Source organism: Labrus bergylta, chromosome 18 (assembly GCF_963930695.1).
Source record: "Labrus bergylta chromosome 18, fLabBer1.1, whole genome shotgun sequence".
Lineage (NCBI taxonomy): Eukaryota > Metazoa > Chordata > Actinopteri > Labriformes > Labridae > Labrus > Labrus bergylta.
The window spans coordinates 818,888-840,249 of NC_089212.1; the positions used below are offsets into that span (position 1 = coordinate 818,888).

At 40.5% G+C, this 21,362-nt stretch overlaps 1 protein-coding gene across 1 annotated transcript; it reads right to left on the reverse strand.

Moving 5' to 3' along the window:
* Positions 1–1,088: 1,088 nt before the first annotated feature.
* Positions 1,089–21,007, reverse strand: LOC109992131 (calpain-1 catalytic subunit-like). The gene is made up of 22 exons (XM_029279476.2): positions 20,852–21,007; positions 20,045–20,301; positions 19,238–19,307; positions 19,040–19,158; positions 18,368–18,501; positions 18,092–18,266; positions 17,244–17,318; positions 17,052–17,137; positions 16,287–16,361; positions 15,911–16,071; positions 14,287–14,444; positions 13,790–13,801; positions 13,501–13,706; positions 13,260–13,299; positions 13,063–13,131; positions 3,241–3,298; positions 2,927–2,988; positions 2,469–2,537; positions 2,267–2,345; positions 1,668–1,784; positions 1,491–1,543; positions 1,089–1,362 (listed from the first exon to the last, which is right to left on the reverse strand). Exons 2-22 carry the CDS (start codon positions 20,279–20,281, stop codon positions 1,336–1,338), a joined length of 2,082 nt encoding a protein of 693 aa, XP_029135309.2. The 5' UTR covers positions 20,282–20,301; positions 20,852–21,007; the 3' UTR covers positions 1,089–1,335.
* Positions 21,008–21,362: the final 355 nt, after the last annotated feature.

Here is a 21,362-nt window from a genome sequence, read left to right on the forward strand (position 1 = left end):
TCTCTGCTCCTCTCTGCTGTCATGACTGTGAGCATCGCGGGGGACGAGACACACCAACATACAGCGCAAACGCACACACATACACACACACTTGCACTGGAGCGCCAGCCACCACGCGAACCTTTTTACTTTTTACTTTTAGTTCTACAGCACACAGTTGATCCGTGATCTTTACGGACCGAGGCGGGAACACACGTGACCCGGTCAAACGGTCGGTTGGACTTTACTCCGTTCACTCTCACCGTGTCTGCAGCTAATTTAACAAAAGCAACATCATCTCACAGCAGCCTGCTGTAGTCTGTGAACAGCTCCACACAGATTAAAGTTGTTTGTTGTAAACAAAATTAAGGGAAAAACATATGTGATGTAAATACAAACGTAATATTAAAATGTAGCCTACCCTAAAATAAGAGTTTTAAAAAAAGTATGTCGATATTGCATTATTTTTTACAGAACTCTCATTTATTATATCTGATATTATTTTCTGTTTGTTGTTTGAGTATTAAATGCGTTTGTAGGCTGTCGGTAAAGGCTATGGCTCACTATGTGGACTGGTAGATCTCGGCAGACTGACAACTTTAAAAGTAGATCTTGGTTCAAAAAAGGTTGGGCACCCCTGTTTTAGACACTAAAACTTTGGGAAAAGAAGAACCCAACCAAAGGTTAGCTTCTCAGGCCCATGATAATGAGTCATTCAAATAACATATAATAAAAATGGTTCAAACAAAGACTCACAAAACTATGGCTCCCCAATATAAACTTGTTTTTTTGTTATGTGTAGTTAAGGAAAACAACGTTTCGAGCCCGACCTTCCATTCTGCTGGGCTCGAAGACTTGTTTTCCTTAAATGCACATAACAAATAAAGAATCATGTATTTGGGAGCCATAATGTTGCAAGTCTTTGTTTGCATCATAACTAGTATTTTTATTTACTCAGCACCTACTCAAGTGATGTGTGTGGTTTTTTTTCTGGAGGTGCCCATAGAAAACTATAACCCTTTACATGTACACACCTGCTACAGATACATCCTTTTTCAATTCTCTACATTCTTATGGGAGATCAAATAAGCCCATTTAATAATCAGAAATGTTTTTGAACAATTTATTTATTTTAAAATGCTCAAAGTAAAGTGGTGGAAAAATGCAGCAACCATGACAAGACAATTTCATCTTCAGCACAACATCAAAAGGGTTTGGTGAAGGGTTTTGGCTTTATATCGTGTTCACATTATAATTCAAATAAAAGTTAAAAACAGAATGTAGCTAGTTATTATTCTATGTTCTCAGTTGTTGACAAATGCATCCATGATTTCTTCTGCACTTTTTCTCCTTGGATTAAGTGTACATTGAAATGTAAATCCACTGAAAATAAAAAAGGCAGTTTATTAATGCAGTGCTTTGTATACAAAAGAACTCCAATCACAGAAAGCATACACATGTTCCTTTCCTCTGTTTTTCAGAGAAACTAACTTCAACAGTATTTTCATTACCTCGGACGCTCGCAGACTCATGGCTTTTCCGTCTGACAACTCTTTGAAGATTTCTGTTGAACAACACAAAGAAGCTGTATCACCAAAAGGATGTGCGTTCTTTAAAGAGTAAGGGTAGAGGAAGAACACTTTTCAAAAAGGCTTCTCTACTGTTATCATTTGTTTCACGCTACTTACTGCACATGCAGTCCCAACGCAGAATGAGACTGATGAAGCTCTCCAGTGTCATGTGTCGGGTGGAGTCACTGTAACGCACAGCCATCAGGTTGAGCATGTCATCGCTGACACTCATACCTGTTCAACATACAGATTAAGAGCTTAGTGTCAAATTACACCATCATCATCATTCACTTTTTATTTTAATTATCTGCATTAAAAAACATACAAAGCTGAAGTAAATGACCAAATAACTGTAGTTTTGTGTAGACATATAATTATAATTATTCAATTGCTATATCATTGAACTTTTTCAGTGGCCATAAGAAACATAAGCAGTCATTTGGAGTCATTTTTGTTACCACCTTTTTTCCAAGAAGATATCTGGCTCTTCAGCTTGTATTTGCTCCATTTTGTCTACTTAACAAAAGCTTGGTTTCTTGATAAAGTTGTTATTTACCTTTCTATGAGAAAGATGAACCAAAACACGAATCTAGCAGAATGTAAAAACTAAACAACAAGCTAAATGAAAAGCTGATTTGGAGAGAAACCTTTCTGTTGCTATATAACATTCAATTAAAGTTTTATCAGTCAAAAGAATGAATACTAAGTTGGTCTACCTGAGGCCATGAATGCATTCCTCAGCTCACTGAGTGACAGTGTTCCTGTGCGTGAAACATCAGTGAGGAAGAAAATATCCTGATAAAAGAGACAAAAAGCGCAAAGTTTAGGAAAATATCCTCCTTAGATGCATATATATTAAAGGTTGAACACAAATATCACAGAAAAACAATGTGTTCCTGATGAAATGATTCTATTTACCTTGTATGTGACAACCTTCTTCCACAAACGAAGGAATTCTTCACCATTCAGTTTTCCAGTGATTGATGTCTTTTCAATCCATCGTTAAGGTGAATAAATGTCAAAAGTTTTGTCTGACCTTTAACAAGACATTCATGTTTAGTACTGTGAGTTATGCCAACTCAAAGTGTCTCAGTGGTAGAGTTGGCTCCTGCAGCTTTAATGTGAGTGAATGGCATTAGTTATTACAGATGGACACTTAACACAGCAGCCTCTGCAGCATCAGTTTGTGAATGTGGTGTGAGTGTGACCTACAATGTAAGACGTGCTTTGAGTAGTCAGAAGAAAAGCACAGTACAAGCTTCACCCATTCACCATAAAGGAAATGCCTAAGGCACTATTTTGAAGTGAAGTACTACAACTTATTCATAATCTTGTTCTTGTTCTTTTTCATCTTAATATGCTTTACAACAGGATACATCCATCAGAGCCACCATGCTGCGACAGGCATCAAGGCTGAATCCTCCAAACTTTAGGTCGCCTATAATATCAGAAGAAGACATGGAAAAATCAGCAAGAGACAAATGTGACCTAAACCCTAAAATAGCATGAATTAATAAATTAATGAAAGATTTTATTTCTAACCAAAGAATTTAAATAAGATAATAAAAAGGAACAGAAGTAAAACTTCTATATCCTTACCCCTTTCAACATAAAGGGGATTTTCCATTCAAAAAATGTGTAATGTACTGTATGTCGCGTTAGGTTAGCTACTATTATTTTCAGTCCAGACCTTTGAGCATTCTGTCATTCAGAAGTCTCTGAAGCTGCTCAGCATCCACTTCTTCATACTAGAAATAAAATAAAAACAAAATTTAGTCAAGAACAAAAGCTTCAGGGAAAGTTTAAAGACTCCTGGATGTTAATTGAAAAAAACACTAACTGTCATTGTATATGACAAACATATGGGGGACAACCAGAGTCGTTCTGGTACCTGTATCAGTCTACAATCCCTGTCACATATCAAGTAAGCACATCTGTGATAAAACTTCCTTTATTTATTAGCCAAAGAATAAACTCAACTTATCTTGTGGAAAATCTTTTAATCTTTTGCAATCCTACCAAAAGCATTTGTTATGGCTACCACTAAAAGTTCAGTTTGAGAGCAGCAAAGACAAGTACGTTATCATCAGGATCAATCAAACATTCAAACCTTCCCCCAACCCCATCCACCCCGTGGCGACCCCACATACATCCCCAACCCGGATCTCTCAAGGAAAACATGAATGAAATGAAATGAAAATGAAAACACATCCTTAACCTTAACTATATTGTAGGCTGCATCCCATGCTTTGAGGGTCTTAAGGCTGGCCCCATGCATTTGGGCCACAGACCATTCCATCTGAACAATTTCAAGAAGAGAGTTGGCCCAACGTTACCAGGTCAAGGAATGTGGCGGTTGCCATCTTAATGCCGACATTTTCTTTGCTGCAGTGAGACCAGCCCATAAAATGCGCCTCTGCTGCAAAGACAAGTTTGAACCGGAACCATCATTACGCAGGAGCAAAGTCAGTGAAAGCGGGATCTTAGCTTTAAGCATGTCACTTAGAGTTGAAATTATTTGCTTCCAGAATGTGACCACATCGGGGCATTCCCAGTACATGTGCATAAACCACCCCAGCACACTGAGTGAACATAAGTCACAGTTGGGAGATGTAATAATCTTCATAGAGTGCCGTTTCCTAGGGGTGAGGTACATCCTATGAATGAATGTGTAATGTATTAATTGGTGATCAGGATTTTTATGTAGCACACAGGTTTTTCCACACTGTGTTCCAGCTAATCTGTTTAGCGCTTATCATAGATAAGTCCCTATTCCACGTAGCCTCCACTGGTAATGAGTTGTTAGACTCTGAAATAAATTTGTGAAGTCTAGAAACCATTCCTTGTGTGGGTCCTACTGTGTGCAACAGTTTGTGAAGTGGGCGTGTGGGCAACGCTGATCCCCATGGGACACCATATGTCTTCATGGCTGATCTTAGCTGTAAATAAAAAAAAAGGATTATCCTGGTAGATTATATGCAGCTTGTAAATCATTAAAGGCTCATAACCCATTGTTGTTATTCAAGTCTTTTAAAACATGAATACCCCTGCTCCTCCAACATGGGAAAGAGAAAGGTATATTACCAGTAAGAAGCGAGAAATTGTTGAATATAGGTGAATGATTGTGCCACATAAGGTCTGAGTGGACATGTCTCATGACAGTACGGCAGGTTGTAAGCAGAAATGAAATTATAGGTCCAAGACGCAATTTGGCTTTTTTCAAAGGCATGTCGGAATACACTAGATCCTGCAACCTATGAGGTAGCGAAATATTCTCCTCAATTGGTCTCCAAGCGACAGAGGAGCTAGGATTGGACCATGTAGAGAGAGGACGTAACACAAAGGACCAAAAGTACACCTTAAAATTTGGCAGGGCCAGCCCTCCCTGTATCTTCGCACGCTGGAGAGTTGTGAATTTCAAAAGGGGCCTCTTAGCTTTCCATATAAATTTGGAGATAATGAGTGAAGCCTTTCCCAATACCCTATTGGGGGAGTAAGAGGGACCATAGACGAGTAAAAGTTAAGACAAGGTAGTACATCCATTTTAACTATTGATATACGGGAGATTAGACCAGCGTTCAAAATCTTTCTCTATACGACTGTATATACCTTGAAATTTTTTTGTTGCAAAGGGAAAGATATCAACGCCAAGATATCTGAAACTCTTAACTATTGGTATATGTGAAGGCAGTGGAGTTTGAGATGTAACTGAGTTCAAATGCATTAATGCCAACGTTGTCCAGTTAATTTTATATCCAGATAGCAAGCTGAATGAATCAAATGTAGAGAGCAAATAAGGTATTGAAGAGCCTGCATTGCCTACATAAAGGAGAATGTCATCAGCATACAATGATATCCGGTGTTCTGTATTGCAAAAAGTGTTCGGATGCACTAATGGATGTCGTCTTATTTTCTGAGCCAATGGCTCAAGGGAGAGAGCGAATAACAGTGGCGACAGGGGGCAACCCTGATGAGAACCCCTAGATACTGGAAATTGGGTGGAGCAAATATTTCCTGTGCAGACCATTGCTAAAGGGTTTGCATATAAGACTTTGATCATACGAATAAACTGTCTACCTAGTCCGAATGTATACAATGTAGTCCAGAGATACTCCCATTCTAACCTATCGAAGGCTTTCTCAGCATTGAGTGATAGAACCAAGCAGGGAGAATCAATACTGTCCGTTGCGTGAATCATGTGCAACAGGCGTACATTGTCAGAAGCCAGACGGGTTTTAATGAAGCCAGTTTGATCATTATGTATTAATTTTATCAGCTGTACTTCTAAACGGGTTGCTAGAACTTTAGCATACAAATTAATATCTGCGTTCAAGAGTGAGAGAGGTCGATAATTACTGTAGTAGAAAGCGTGAGCATGTATCAGTATTGAGTGAAATTTCAGATTTATATAGAGTAGAATAAAAAGTTTTGAATTCGGTGTTGATATCACGAGGATCGCTCAAAATATGTAAAGGTGTTTTAATGGCCATTATATTTGAATATTTTTCATTACTTTTCAGTCGTAGGGCTAAAAGATGGCTCGGTCTGGCTCCGTTAAAGGTCCCATATTATGTCCTTTTTGGGGTTCGTATATTCAATCTATGTACCTATTTTTGTACATTCACAATAGCTTAAGTCCGAAAAAAGTGTCTGTTTTCATGTACTGCTCCTCCTTGCTCCCTCTACGCTCTGAGTCCGTCAGCTGCACTCTGTTGAGCCCAGACTGTTAGACCCCACGTGGGCCATGTCTGCTCTGATTGGTCTGCCGATCCGCTCTGTCGTTATTGGTCAGTTGCTCAGCATGCGTCTCTGAATTTCAACATGAGCAGCTGGGCTTGCCACAACGAGCCAATGGACTTAGATCAGTGATCTCACACTGACAATGACGTCGGGCTGACAAATTTTTATCGAGGGGGGCTAGAACCGAGCGTTACATGCGGCTAATGCTACAGCTAACAGGAGGAGGTAGGAGAAGCCGCGTTTCCGCGGACTTTGAATTTTTGCACATAGATGTGCCTAAACATGCACAGGACACTTGGAAAACACACTAAAGGGCATATAAAACCAGAAAAAGCATAATATGGGACCTTTAAAGTAGTATGTTCTTCTGGTTCCGTGCATCAGAAACTCAGCTCTACGTCTCAGCAAAGAGTTCAATTCCGACTTTGTCACTGCTATTCTCCATTGCAAGGCCTCCGAGTATGTGGCTTGCTGTTGTACCTCAAGCTGGGTGAGAGTATTCTCCAGCTCAGTTATTTTGCTCAGTCTTTTTTTATTAAGGTGAGAAGAAAATGTGATTGAGGAGTCCTTAATACAGCCTTTTATGGCATCCCATAAAAACCTGGGGTCATCCACTGAGCCTTCATTTAAATCTATAAAGGTGTTCAGTTTTTCTTTAAGAAAGACGCAGAAATCTTCATTTTTGAGAAGTGAAGCATTAAATCGCCAACGCGATGCTCTAGAGGGCATGCCTAAGAGTGTCAAATGTGTCGAGACAATACTGTGATCCAATAGAGAACAGGGTTTAATTACTACAGTATGTATCTCAGAAAAAGATGCAGGAAAGGTAATATATAATCTATTTGTGAAAAACTTGGATGTCTTGAAGAGTAAAAAGTGTATTGTTTAGATGTGGGGTTAATTGTGCGATACAGGTCTATTAAACTAAGTGCCGACAACAGACTCAGAAGGTCCTTAGATGCTCGTAACTGATTAGCTGTAGAGTGCCTAACAGATTTATCCAACTTCAAGTCAACAACTGTATTCATGTCTTCGCCCAAAACAAGTGAGAACTCCTGGAGATTCAGTAATATTGTAGTTAAATTAGGAAAAAACTCAGGATCATATTGTGACGGAGCGTAAACAGAAATAAAAGCAAACTTGCGCCCAGATATAATGGTTTTGATATAAGAGATCCTACCATCCTCACTGCCAAATTGCACCAATATATTCATTGAAATACTACGTTTCAGTACCACCAGCGAACCCCTGGTTTTGGTGTCCAGTGCTGCAGATGCAGCCACATAATAGTGCTTATTCGAAAAACGACGAATGTCTACAGTCCTGAAATTAGGTTCTTGTATAAATATAAGGGGTGGCAGTGGCTCAATTGGTAGAGTCGTCACTTCTCAACCAGAAGGTCAAGGGTTCAATCCCCAGCTGGCCAAATGCCCAATGTGTCCTTGTGTCTCCTCTAAACCAAATGTAGAGTAACAAGAGAGATCCAAACCACCCCCAAAACCCCAGTCGCCATAAACCAGGGTTTATGGCAACTGGGGTTCATATATTTAACCTATGTACCTAGCTATTGTATGTTCACAATAGCTAAAGTTTGAAAAAAGTGTCTGTTTTCATGTACTGCTGCTCCATGCACCGGCTCGCTTCTGACTCTCTCTCTAAGGCTCTGAAGTGCCCATGTTCAGAGTCCCCACGTGTGCCAAGTCTGATCTGATTGGTCGGCCTGTTGGCTCTGCTGTAATTGGTCAGTCACTCAGCACGGTTCTCGGAAATATCCCACCACTTTTACCATATTGGGAATGCAGCCACTGGCTCCGTCCGAGGGTAGCATAAACATTTGCACCTTAGCACTACTGTGCTACCACACACAATATAACAGAGTGATGAAAACAAACAATAAAGTAAATAAATGAGAAGAAAGAAAGAAAAAGGGTCTATACAGTGGCATCGTGCTAATAACATCAGCCTTTTTTAATAAAACAGTAACTTAAAGGCTTCAGGCATCTTGTTAGGTTTGCTCATTAATGCAAATGCTAAATATTGAGGTCAGCAATTCTTAAAAAATAATAGAAATGTTAATAATGATAAATAAAAAAATATATATATATATATATAAACACGGGCCAATAACTACCTGTATATAGCCTATATAGTCAACAACAACATAAATTGCTTACATTTAAGCCAGCAGTATTATTGAAACAAACAAGGTCATCTAAACAAACAAATATAGAAGAAAATAAATGAATAGACATACTAAGGAAGTTAGGCTACTTGATATGATTTTTGCTTGTTATTTGCTAGTCCAGAACAAGCACAGTAACCTATCAGGATTGCATATTAATGCAAATCAAACAGCTGGCTAAATTACCTGAAAGGATAAAGACCCTATTCGAGGGTGTTAATGAAATCCTTCGCCTCTTGTGGGGTGTTGAAGATATGGCTCACTCCATCGCGTGTCGCCTTGACTTTCGCAGGATAAAGGAGAAAAGTACGATAGCCGAGCTTCTGCAGGGTAGCAATGGCAACGGAGAAAGCCAGTCGTCACACCTTGAAGGTGTGCGGGCTGTAGTCAGGAGCGAAACAGATGGTCTTTCCCTCTAGCTCCACTGGAGTGCTCCGCGCAGCTTTAAGGATCTTGTTTCTGTCTGTGAAACGTAGCAGCTTCAGAATAAGAGAACGGGGAATGGGCTTGCCATTTGCGTTGACCCTAGGAGCACCTAAGTGGTGTGCACGCATAATTTCAACAGAACCCAAATCTGGAAACCATTGTGGAATGGCATCCGACATGTAAGCAAGAGCATGAGATGACTCTGCGTTTTCAGGGACGCCGTGCACACGTACATTATCTCTGCGCGACCATGTCAGTACACAGTACACAGTACGCGGTACACAGACCAAGATGGCGGTACACAGACCAAGATGGCGGCGCGAGCGCATCGCGAGGCCCAGCGTCTCTCTCAGATTTGCAATTTTGCAGTAATTTTATTGTTAATTTCGGGTCTGTTCGCACGGAACAGCCTCGCCTTAACATCCTACACCCGACAGGAACTTTTGGATATTGGAATACACCTCCCTGACGATCTAATCAACAATCTTCGACTCATACCCGAGATCGCCAAAACACCCGAGGCTACGCACTCTACCCGGCCGGGCGGAAGTGCTCGCAGGCGGTGTCGAGACTGTAAACAAAGGCGGGGGAAGCGCGGAGGTATAAGAGCTAAGCTAAAGCTAACACCGCACCGTCTCCCGTTACCCAGCATTTTCCTCGCTAATGTGCGGTCTTTGGTGAACAAAATGGACAAGTTACGACTTCGCATCATCCACAGCAAGAGACTTATGGACTGTAATGTCATGATCTTCACGGAAACATGGCTAAACAACGGAGTACCTGACGATGCTATCAAGCTAGCCGGTCGCCACACACTCCGGGCAGACAGAACAGTAGAGGACTCCGGTAAGACCAGAGGAGGAGGGCTGTGCATCTATATTAACAAAGCTTGGTGTACAGACTCTGTCATTATTGGGAGACACTGCTCAGCTAACATTGAGTTTCTCATGGTTAAATGTAGACCTTTCTATCAGCCAAGGGAGCTCAGCTCCACTGCAGCCTACATCCCCCCTGATGCCGATGCAAAAGCTGCTATGAAGGAACTTTACACCGCTATCAGTAAACAACAGACTGCTCACCCAGAGGCTGCATTTATAGTTGCAGGTGATTTTAATCACTCAAACTTAAAGACAATGCTCCCTAAATTTCACCAGCATGTTTCCTGCAATACAAGAGGAAACAAAACTCTGGACCATGTTTACACAAACATCGCAGGAGCCTACACCACGACCCCCCTCCCCCACCTGGGACAGTCAGACCATCTTTCTTTGTTCCTCATCCCCAAGTACTCCCCACTCATCCAACGTGTGAAGCCATCAGTAACAGCGATTAAAGTGTGGCCAGCGGGGACAGACTCTGTACTTCAGGACAAGTTCCATCACACAGACTGGAGTATGTTTGCTTCTCAGGCTACCTTGGGCTCTCACACAGACATTGACACCTACACTTCTTCTGTGCTGGACTATATCAATACCACCATCGACAGTGTTACAACATGGAAGCAGATCACCACGTACCCAAATCAGAAGCCATGGATGAACAAGGAGGTGCGTCTCCTGCTGAAGGCCCGCAATACCGCCTTCAGATCAGATGATGCAATGGCCTACAGCGTATCCAGGGCAAACCTGAGGAGGGGCATCATCAAGGCCAAGCACTGCTACAAGCTGAAGGTAGAGGAACACTTCTCCAACTCCGACCCCAGACGCATGTGGCAGGGCATCCAGGCCATCAGTGACTATAAACCCAGAAACTCCACCCCGATAACCACAGATGTCTCCTTCCTGAATGAGCTAAATCACTTTTATGCTCGTTTCAATAGAGACAACAGGGAGACGCAGACCACGACCAGACCTCCTGCAGACAACCAGCCCCTCTGCAGCCAGCATGCTTCAAAGCCACCTCCACTGTCCCAGTGCCGAAACACTCCAGCCTGACAGGCCTGAATGACTACCGCCCTGTAGCACTCACACCCATCATAATGAAGTGCTTTGAGCGACTGGTCCTAGCACACCTGAAAAACTGCCTCCCACCCACACTGGACCCATACCAGTTTGCCTACCGCAGCAATAGGAGTACAGAGGATGCAGTTTCCACTGCGCTGCACTCTGTGCTCACACATCTGGACAATAACAACACATACGCACGAATGCTGTTTGTTGATTTTAGCTCAGCATTCAACTCTGATCCCCTCCAAGTTAAACACCTGGGCTTCAACACCTCCCTCCGTCACTGGATAATGGACTTTCTGACCAACAGACCCCAGTATGTTAGGTCAGGACACACCTGCTCCACCACCATCACACTCAACACAGGCGTACCACAGGGCTGTGTGCTGAGCCCATTCCTCTACTCCCTCTTCACCCACAACTGCAGACCTGTACATGGATCCAACACCATCATCAAGTTTGCGGACGATACGGCGGTGATTGGCCTCATCAGCAACAACGATGACACAGCCTACAGGGAGGAGGTACAGCTGGTGTGCTGACAACAACCTGCTCCTCAACACCAGCAAGACGAAGGAGATCATCGTGGACTTCAGGAGAGAAAGAGGAAGCACGCACAACCCCATTCACATCAACGGGATGGCTGTTGACCGTGTCTCCAGCTTCAAGTTCCTGGGGACCCACATCACAGAGGACCTCTCCTGGTCCACTAACACCTCCAGTCTGGTTAAGAAGGCTCATCAACGCCTCTTTTTCCTGAGGACACTGAAGAGACACCACCTGTCTTCAGCTGTACTGATGAACTTCTACCGCTGTGTGATCGAGAGCATCCTGACCAGCAGTGTCTCAGTCTGGTACGGAAACTGCTCTGTCACAGACCGTAAGGCGCTACAGCGGGTGGTAAAAACCGCCCAGCGCATCACAAGGTGTCCACTTCCTGGGAGGTGACTCCTCCCACCCTGCCCACAGACTGTTTACCCTCCTGCCCTCCGGCAGGCGCTTCAGAAGCCTCCGGACCAGAACCAGCAGACTGAGGAACAGCTTTTTCCCCAGAGCTGTTTCTCTACTGAACTCTACCCCCCGAACTCTGAACTCTGCCTCTCTCTCTCTCTCCCTCTCTCTCTCCGCCCCCTGTGACCCCCCCCTTTCCCCTGCATATCACCTCACACCCATCATCCCCCCACCACTCCTCCTGGTCACACACACACATCTCTCATCCACCTGTATTATTGTATTATAGTATGTTCATATTATGTCCATATTCTTTATATTATCTGTAAACTAGTATAGCATGCTCACTGCATCTTAATCTGTATATTATTAGTATAGCATGCTCACTGCACCTTAATCTGTATATTATAATCCTAAGAATACACTTATATTTATAGCATTTATTTATATTTATAGCATCCCATTAATCCAGCCATCCATATATACCTAATAATTCACTTTTTTTTAGTCTACATCTGTAAATTTTGTAATTACTGTACATAGCACAGACTCTTGCACTTTCTGCTTATTTGCACTTCTGGTGAGATGCCAAACCTCATTTCGTTACTCTATACTTGTATATGTGTAATGACAATAAAGTTGAATCTCATCTCATCTCATCTCATCTCATCTTGTCCTCAAGTCTGGCGTGTTGCGCAGCAAGCTTGTTTACAGACGCACTGAGTCTGCTGTCCACCTTCCTCCATGTGTTTAACACATTTAGAAACATCAGCCTGCATGATAACCATCAACCATCAAGGATAGCATCCTTGATAGCTTCTGCAACTGCTAGCTTAACTAGCTCGGCAAGTTCCCCGTCGTCTGTTGCACGAGAAGTTAACTTATTGCCAGAACCCTTTCTTCCACCTGTTGCCATCAGAGCAACTAATTTGCTAATTCAAATAGAGAAAAACATTGGATAGAGCAAAAGCAGTCACACGTGTTCAAATACTTGTGTTCTCCACACTCATATTCCCCAAATAAAGAATTGATTTTCTTTTTCAGTTCCGACTCTTAAAACTCCAGAGTAAGTGTGTACTAATAACTTGTCACTTTCATGTCATGTATTGTGCTTTGACCTATTTTTCATGTAGAAACACTCTAGTTTTAAACTTTTCTTTATTATTTTATGTTTTTTATTGAAGAGTTAAATAATAGGACCCAAGTTGTAATCCTCAGTCAACAGTTAACATGCAATAAGGTCAAATGTGAGAGTGACAATTGTTACCTTGTCAGAGTGTTGGCGGAATAATTTTTTCTTGTTTTCATCATCCTGCACATTTGAGACGTTTTTGAGCTGAAAAACAAAAGTAGGGAAAAAGATGAAGGAACTTGAAAACTTGTTTTAAAAGGTAGTGAGTATAGTGTAAAATATCTGATTGACTTGGACCTCATTACTGTTAAATAATTCATATATATACCCACCTTTCCAACTGGCTCATGTTTGTGGTCACCAGAGTTCTCACTGTCGGAAAATACCAAGCACATTCCAAATAGGATTAATGCGTTGAATTTTCCCCCAACATACAACACCAGGAGTTTGTGACATACGCAATGCACGTTTGCTTTGCGTGACTGTGAATCATTATGTCTGATATATTTGTCATTTCTGGATTGTTTGTATTTAAACTGCGAGACACACAGTAGAATAAGAAAGGAAACATACTAGCCGTGGGTCTCTGCTTTGGAGAGAATGGTCAGGATGAAGGATGCAGTCTCATTGGGTTTGAAGGTGGACGGCACAATCAGGTATTCACCAGGCTTCAGCGTAAAAAGCTCCATCACCTCACGAGCATTCATATAGCTTTTATTTTGCACAACAGGTGTGTTGTTGCTGAAGAACGAGGCTGGGAATTTACCCGCCTGCGACTTCTGTGATTATAAACGCATGTATCAATTCACTGCAGTTTATTCAAATACTGGAGAATCTTAATATGAATGAAATTGTTTCTTACATGTCCAGTCACCTTCAGAGAAAACAGCAGAAGAGAATGGGACAGAGAGCAATACATTTATTATCAGCATAAGATTTAACACAGTATTATGTTTTTATGAATATACAGTAACTCAGAATTATAGGCAGAATCTGACCAAAAGTCAAGTTCTATATTGGAAGAAAAGTGTGTGATGTGAATTATTTTCAAAATATAATGATGTTGTGTTGTTGTTTTTGAGTTTCTGACAATAAAGCTACAAACATGTAAGCAGTAGATTCAATCTGAACATTTTTTTTTACCAGCTAGTAAACAGGTAGGCCCGTCTAAAAAATTCTTGCTGTTAAATACAACAAATAGAAGTTTTTTTTTACATTTTAGGGAAGATGTCTATTTTCTAAAACTAAACTGAAGAAATATTGTTCCCTTACCCGGCAAGTCACAAAAATGTGGACACCTTGTGCTTATAATCCAAAAACACTGATGTAGTAAAAAAAAAAAAAAAAAAAACATATTACCTCAAATACAGAAAATCCAATGTGCAGGTTCTGGACCAGGCGCCTGTTCCTCTTGTCAGATTTTTGCATGAGAGACACCAACATGTTTTTGTCACCATGTTTCTCTGAATGTTCACCATCGATTCTGACTTGGTACTGTGGATTAGTCCAGAAACTGTCTTGAATTGACATTAAAATCAAAATGTTAGTGTGAGTAATGGAACAGATAATGAAATAAAAAGACAAGGCGAGCTGAAAAACGTTCAATGTTCCTGATTTGGAAATATCAATTTATTTATTACAGAATGAACACTTCATTACAGTACAGCATTAAAACAGATGAGAACTGTATTCTGTAGCATCTTATGTGGAAGTTGTGTATTAGAGTTAGGGTAGGATGATCTTTATTATAACTATTATTTGTCTTATTTTTAAAAGGATACTTCACCCATTTGCATTAAGCTTTCTATCATTAGAAACCTGGTAGTATTTTTGAATGGTCATGCATCCCGCCTTCATTTCCCCCTGAGACGGGAAAGTTCTGTATTTCTAAGTCTGAAAAGGAGTTTCCAGTGGCGCAAATATCGTCATTTTTTTTTGTCACTGGAAGCTGTTGCGGTTACCGGTGGGAAACAACAATGCTAGTTCCTCATATTTTTGACCACTGAAGCTACAGACCAATCACAAATCAGTGGGTGGGAACTCACTCCCAGAATCGAAACTTAACGTCCGCCATATTGCTTGGAAGCTATGCTGACAGGCTCTATGGAGAAAGCTGATAATGGCGAAAAAATATAAATATAGCGGCGAGATGGATGCTGCCGACAGGCCGGTCTTGTGTTTTAACTCCCAGGGCCGTCGCTGGCCGCCGATAGCCGCTGGGGTCCCTAGCGCTGGCCGCAGGGGCCGACGCGACACAAGACTGGCCTGTCGGCAGCAACCGTCTCGCTGCTATATTGCTGGCCGCCGCCAGCCGCTGCCACCTCAACAGCCGAGACATAAGGCCTGCCTGTCGGCGCCGGTGAGGACGAGGAGCCGGGGCCGGCTCGAGCTGGGGCGGACTGGTAGTGTCGGTGCTCTCACTGTTTGCCTATGGACACAGACATAGAGTCTGTTTTCTGCCAGGAATTTCCAAGATCAATTCTGGAAGAAATCTCTGAATCAGTTGAGGAAATGGCCTTATGTGTTGAAGTAAATATGTCTGTAAATGTTTTTATTACTATATTTCTACTGCTATACTGTATAGTTTGGAGAAACTGTATCGATCAAATTTATAAAGTAATAAAGTAATAAAGTATTTCTGATTCTGAACTAGAGGACCTTAGTGGGAGTGGCCTGCGGTGCTGTGCATTCTGGGATTTGGTGTCTTTCATCAACATGAGCCAAAAAGACACTTTCTGCCTTTTCTCGGCCAAGAAGGCACCAACTTCAAAATGTATTTCACATTTCTAATACATATATGACCCAATGTAATTCAGATTCATGTTTCAACGGGTGAAGTATCCCTTTAGTACTGTTCACTAGATCAGTGAAATCACTCAAACAACATCCAGCTTTTTATTTGTAGAATGCTTTTCTGCTGCCTTGAAGACAGTTTGAGATTATGAGCTGGGTAATGGAAGAAAAAAAGAAGAGCTTGAAATACCTTGATTGTTCATGCATCCTCCAGCAGTGGTTCCTGCAACCCATCTTCCCTCATGTAAAGAACTCTTCCAGTAACAGGATTGATTTCCATCAAGGAAGTCAGGACACAAGGAGCAAATGTCAAGATTTGAGTAAAACGTACTAAAGTCCTTCAGGGTCATCCTGTTGACATCAGAGACATATGCAGATGAAATTAAAGACATATTTTATATTGGGGGGGAACAAGACAACTAGTTGTATAAGACGCTTGGCGACTATATGAGGGCAAAAAAAGCCCTCATATATTTCAAACACAGTATTAATATACACAAGACTATATTTGTTTAAAAAAAGAGTTATAGCATGGCTGGATGCTGCCCTCTGCAGCTTGTTCTTACCAAAACTCTCCATCATCCACCACTGAAAGGCACATTTCACGATCTTCAGCATTTACAGTTTTCCACAGGGATGACCTTGGAGAAATTTCAAGAAGTAGGAGAGAAGGAATTGTTCGATTATCAAATGTTTTAAGAGGCCAGCTTTAACATATGTCACTGTCAGTGGGGAATGCAGTGCAGATGTTATCTTTTACAATCTTTTAAGCTGCCTTCAGGGCAGGAGCTCTTTTCACTGTAGCTGGAAAAACCATATTCTAATAACCGGAGGGAGATTTTCTAAAGACAGTTTGTATAGGCTCCTCAAAGCCCCTTTCTAAAATGACCTTTATAATCCTTTCATGGCCTACATACAGAATGTACAGTGAACACCCCTTAAAGGAGTATGAGAAAAGATCAAGACCCCTGTTAGTAGCGACCTTTTGCGTTTGCAGTTAAAAGTAGTCATGAAAAGTGGTGAAAAGCATTCTTAAAGTTCCTGTTAGGTTTTTTTGTTTGTTTATTTTTGGACATGAAACAGATTGTGAACCGACTTAACAGTTTACAGGAAGTGATTAATTTGACTGCTTAAAGACATAGGGGATGCAAACCAAAGCAAACCAAAAAATTCCTCACAGGAGTTTTAAAGACAGTTGAGTACAAGTGTGTGTTACAGTGAATAGATGCAATAAGTCCTCTTATTTTGCCACTAAAAATTCTCCGTATTCATCTCCTACATTTAATTACAGACATGTTTTTGTGAGACAGTCAAGTGTAAGTTAGTACTACCGATCACTCCAGTCTCCCTTCCACTCTCCTTTGCCCCAGGGGTTCCACAAACGCACAAGCTCGACCAGTTTCTCTTGGCTCATCAACTGAAAAGTATCATCATGACAGAGCCATTGTTATGAACATCATTACAATAACAATTCCAGAAATAAGTTTGCTTCTTGTCAATAACCGTTATGAATAAGTCCTCACCTGTTTAACACCAGTCACAGTGTATGCATGGCCTTGGACTAATCCATTTAACAATATGGTATTGTCAGATGTTTCCTAAAAGCCAAAGACAACCTTCATTAATAAAAAAGACAAATGTGTTTTTTAAAAAACCAGAACAGTGTCTATGTTCAGTCAAAAATAAAAGGGAAGTCTGAAAAGGACGAGTGTGAGAGCAGCCTCTATAAACATTTAACAACAATCAGCTAATACATTATGAATAAAAGATGGGTGTACTTAAAGTCATTTTAATACATTAATCTACTCTTTCCCCAAGAGGGAGGTAAGAAGTTGGACACCACACTCGTGACTATTTCTATTTTTTTGTGCTAAGCTAAGCACTGGGCTATTGCTTCATGTGGGATTACAGTAGGTGAAGTAAATATTTCAAAAAAAGAAGGAAAAACAAGTGCGGAAACGTTATGGTATATGGCAGGGGGTCTCCAAACAGGTAGCTCGGGAGCTACTGGTATCTCACGGGCAGGTTTTTAGTAGCTCGCCTATAGGTTGACCGACTGTGTTAAAAATACAAATAAAAATCTGACGACGGTAAATGCACCTCTTCCCACTATTCATATATTTGGCCCATAAAAACAAGTATGAAGTACTAATGTTTTCTTAGACATTGATGTGAATTTAAAATTATTGTAAGCATTGGCTTATTGTAATTTCACACATGTACAAACAGTAGCTTAATTCAGCTGATGTGAGCTATGTAAATAAATGCAAGCGATTTGATGCAAGTAGCCCTTGGCCATTTTCATTTTTTGAAAGTAGCTCTCAGATGAAAAAGGTTGACGTATTGTCATCAGGAGAAGAATTAAACTCACCCCTTGAAATGTACCACAGCCCATCAAGGTCTTGGACTGGCTAGCCCTGTACATTAGCTCCCAAAGGTTTTGAGGGGGATCTGACAGCTGGATACACATGTGAACACCACCAGTGAAGTCCATCATGGCTTCTGCAGGAGTTCCAGCGTTCATATCGGTATAAGAACCACACACCCTAACATATGGTTGTGTTATATTAATATGATGGATCAAGAAATTGGACAAAAATAACAAAATAAAATAAATTCAAGTCTGGAAAATATAACTGTTCTTTACTTGGCATATGCTTTTTCCATCAAAGCAGGCCAGAACTCGTTTTGGTCTTTGGAGTGAACAAAGATAAGTCTTCCATTGATTGTTGGAAGCTTGTCGTCAATGATGACATCCACCCACCTCCCAAATCTCCAGAACTGAAATGTCAAAAGAAAAAGGAATAAAGTTCCTCTTCACATTAGATCCATTTATGAATCATTGGCAGTTAACCCAAAACAAAAAAGTCACTGTATGTGTCATTTGTCACCAGTGTTATGCTTGGATTATCACAACATTTATTTCTCATATTGTTGGATGAGTAATGGTGTTTGTTTTTAAATATTTTCTATATATCAATTATTTCAAAGGAAATTGTACAGTTCAGTCTTAAAACCATTGGGAAAGTCTTTCAAGTATTCCAAAGGAGTATTTCAAGGAAATTTCAATGGATTCCAAAGTACTGAATGCATTTAATGCTAAAAAAAGGTACTTGTGAAGTTTGTTTCTTTTGTGAGCTCATAGTGATAACTGTCACTTGTTACGGATCATACAAAGTTATTGATGGTCCTTTTTGAGATTAATCTACATTTTTGTGACTATAAATTAAATCATTATTGCAGAATGTGAATGTTCAGTCAGTGTTTAATGAAATGATCCCACTCAAAAATAACAACCAGGTTTGCTTCTAGTATTTACCCTGAAGTGGAACAGCCCACAATAGTTTTCCTCAAACGTTTGCTCAAGGGGGACGACTTGCCCAAGGATCTTTTCCTGGAATGTTAGAGCTCCAATAGATGCAAGGAACCAGCAGTTTCCTGAGGAAATATGGTCATTGAGTTGTCAGAAAACAAAAATGCACAACAGTTAATTCTTACAAATAATAAACTACTTTACCTATAAGCCCTTGACCAAAGTCAAACCTTGACAATCCATCAACTACAAAGGCTGGATTTGGAGCAATTTTCTGAAATAAAGACAGTGTAAACAAATAAGAACAGAATAAAAAAAAACTCTTTCAAGGTTTAAAGTAGTTTGATTAGATACTAACAGACACACAGCAATACTGAAGTATTACACATGTAAATAAATTATTCTTACTAAATATAATGGCCATTAAACTATTTTGTAGTCAAATTCTAAAATTCCATTCAAAACAACTTCTTTCCCAAATTCAGCTTTACAAACTGTGGGACTGAGCCTTAGACTCTAAGCAGTTTTCCATATCAAGAAACAGTCTTCCAACATTATCCATACCCTGCAGCACACCCAGGACATGAGCTAACCTAACTGCAAAGAATACTGGCCATAAAGGGTTAACTACTGGAAGAATAAAAATGTGTTTAGCCCCTTAAATAGTTTTAAACAGTGTCACAAGGCATGCTGAGAATTGTAAGAATATTCACTAGAGACCTGAAAACAAACATGACTACAAGCAGCTTGTATGGCATTAAATATGCATTAAATATGAATATTACCATCGTCTAGTGTCTTTACTAGTTACAAAGACAAAACATGCAACTTTCAGTCTAGCCAGGTAGGGATTGGGTGCAGAGCCTGGCGATTATTCTAAAATGCAAAACATCGAATCATTGGAAAAATGATCAGTTTTAGCTCAACATACGGTAATTAATTTACTGTCAGTTACAGAATACAACAAGCTATTGCATCAGTGATACACTGAACATTTTTTTTAATACTCACCGATGGTCTCAGCCAAACCACTCGGTCCATGTCAGAGGGACTCAGTATCCTTTCACCGATGGAGTTCCTGTCAGGGGGGAACATCTCATCTATGTATCTCACTCCTTGGATGAGGCAGTATTGTTTCAGCTGCTGATAGTCTTGGTTGAGAAACTTCTCAGGGTTGTCAGCACTTCCATAACCTTCTTTCTTCTGACGAGCCTCCATAATGTTCAGACACACACCGGGGGGAGGCATTGTAACACTTTTTGGCTCAGCTAAGAAAAATGAGATCCAGGACCATTTTTGAGATAATGAAAACATTCAAAGAATCTTTTAAATATAAAATGAAGAAGTACATATGCATTTCTTAATTCTAAATCAAGAAGTGCATATTCATATCTTAATGGAAGATGAGCTGTATCCAGTAGGTTATACAAGTCTGTGGATCTCTGCTTGATAATTTTCTACAAAACCTTTCCAGTTTCCAGCCAATATTTATTGAACGTTTAAAAAATAAAATAGAAGCAAAAGCCAATTTAGGATTCTTAAAGTTTCCTAGCCCCATTGGGATTGTAACCTTTTTTAAATTGTTTTTAATTCCTCACATTTGCAGAAAACTAATTCTGCTGTAGTAAATGAAGCCCTATATTGAAAAGAGCAGACAGTCATGATTGAGCAAGAAGACAGAGAGAGAGACATAGAGAGAGAGAGAGTGAGATAGAGCATCCAAAAAGCACAGAACTGCTACATGCCAATACCAAACACACTGATAGAACATTCAAATCTCAATCAACTGGTTTAAAACTTGGCTTTGGAAGACCTTACCTCAGTGTCTGGAGTCAGAAATAGTGAGTGGATATACAGGTGAGCGGAGCTGCTTTGTCACTTATATATTAGGCTCTGTGAAAAGGTTAAGGGGAGGGGGAAACGTGAAAAGGTTCTCCCATACTTTTCACCTGCCCCCACCTTCCCTACACTGACTGCCGTTTGCAGAGTGATTTGGGTGAGTGACTTACAGTCAGTAATGTTACAGGCTCCTATAGCGAGGGAAAGACAAAAAGAGATAGAGACTTGATTGGCTGACCCTGCAGTGACCCTGAAATTGTTTTCAGCCCAGAACATCCTTGACCTAGTTTGTTCATAGGTTTATTACACTCTTAGAAATTCCCCTGTTAAAAAACGGTAACGTTATTGCTGTTGCTGAAATTTACAGTTTTCTACCGTGAATTGTAAATACTACACCTAGCTATAGATTCATTTCCTTCTATCAAAATGGACACAATATATTTATTTTCTAAACCTAGTGATTTGATAAATTAATCCTTGCATGTCATAT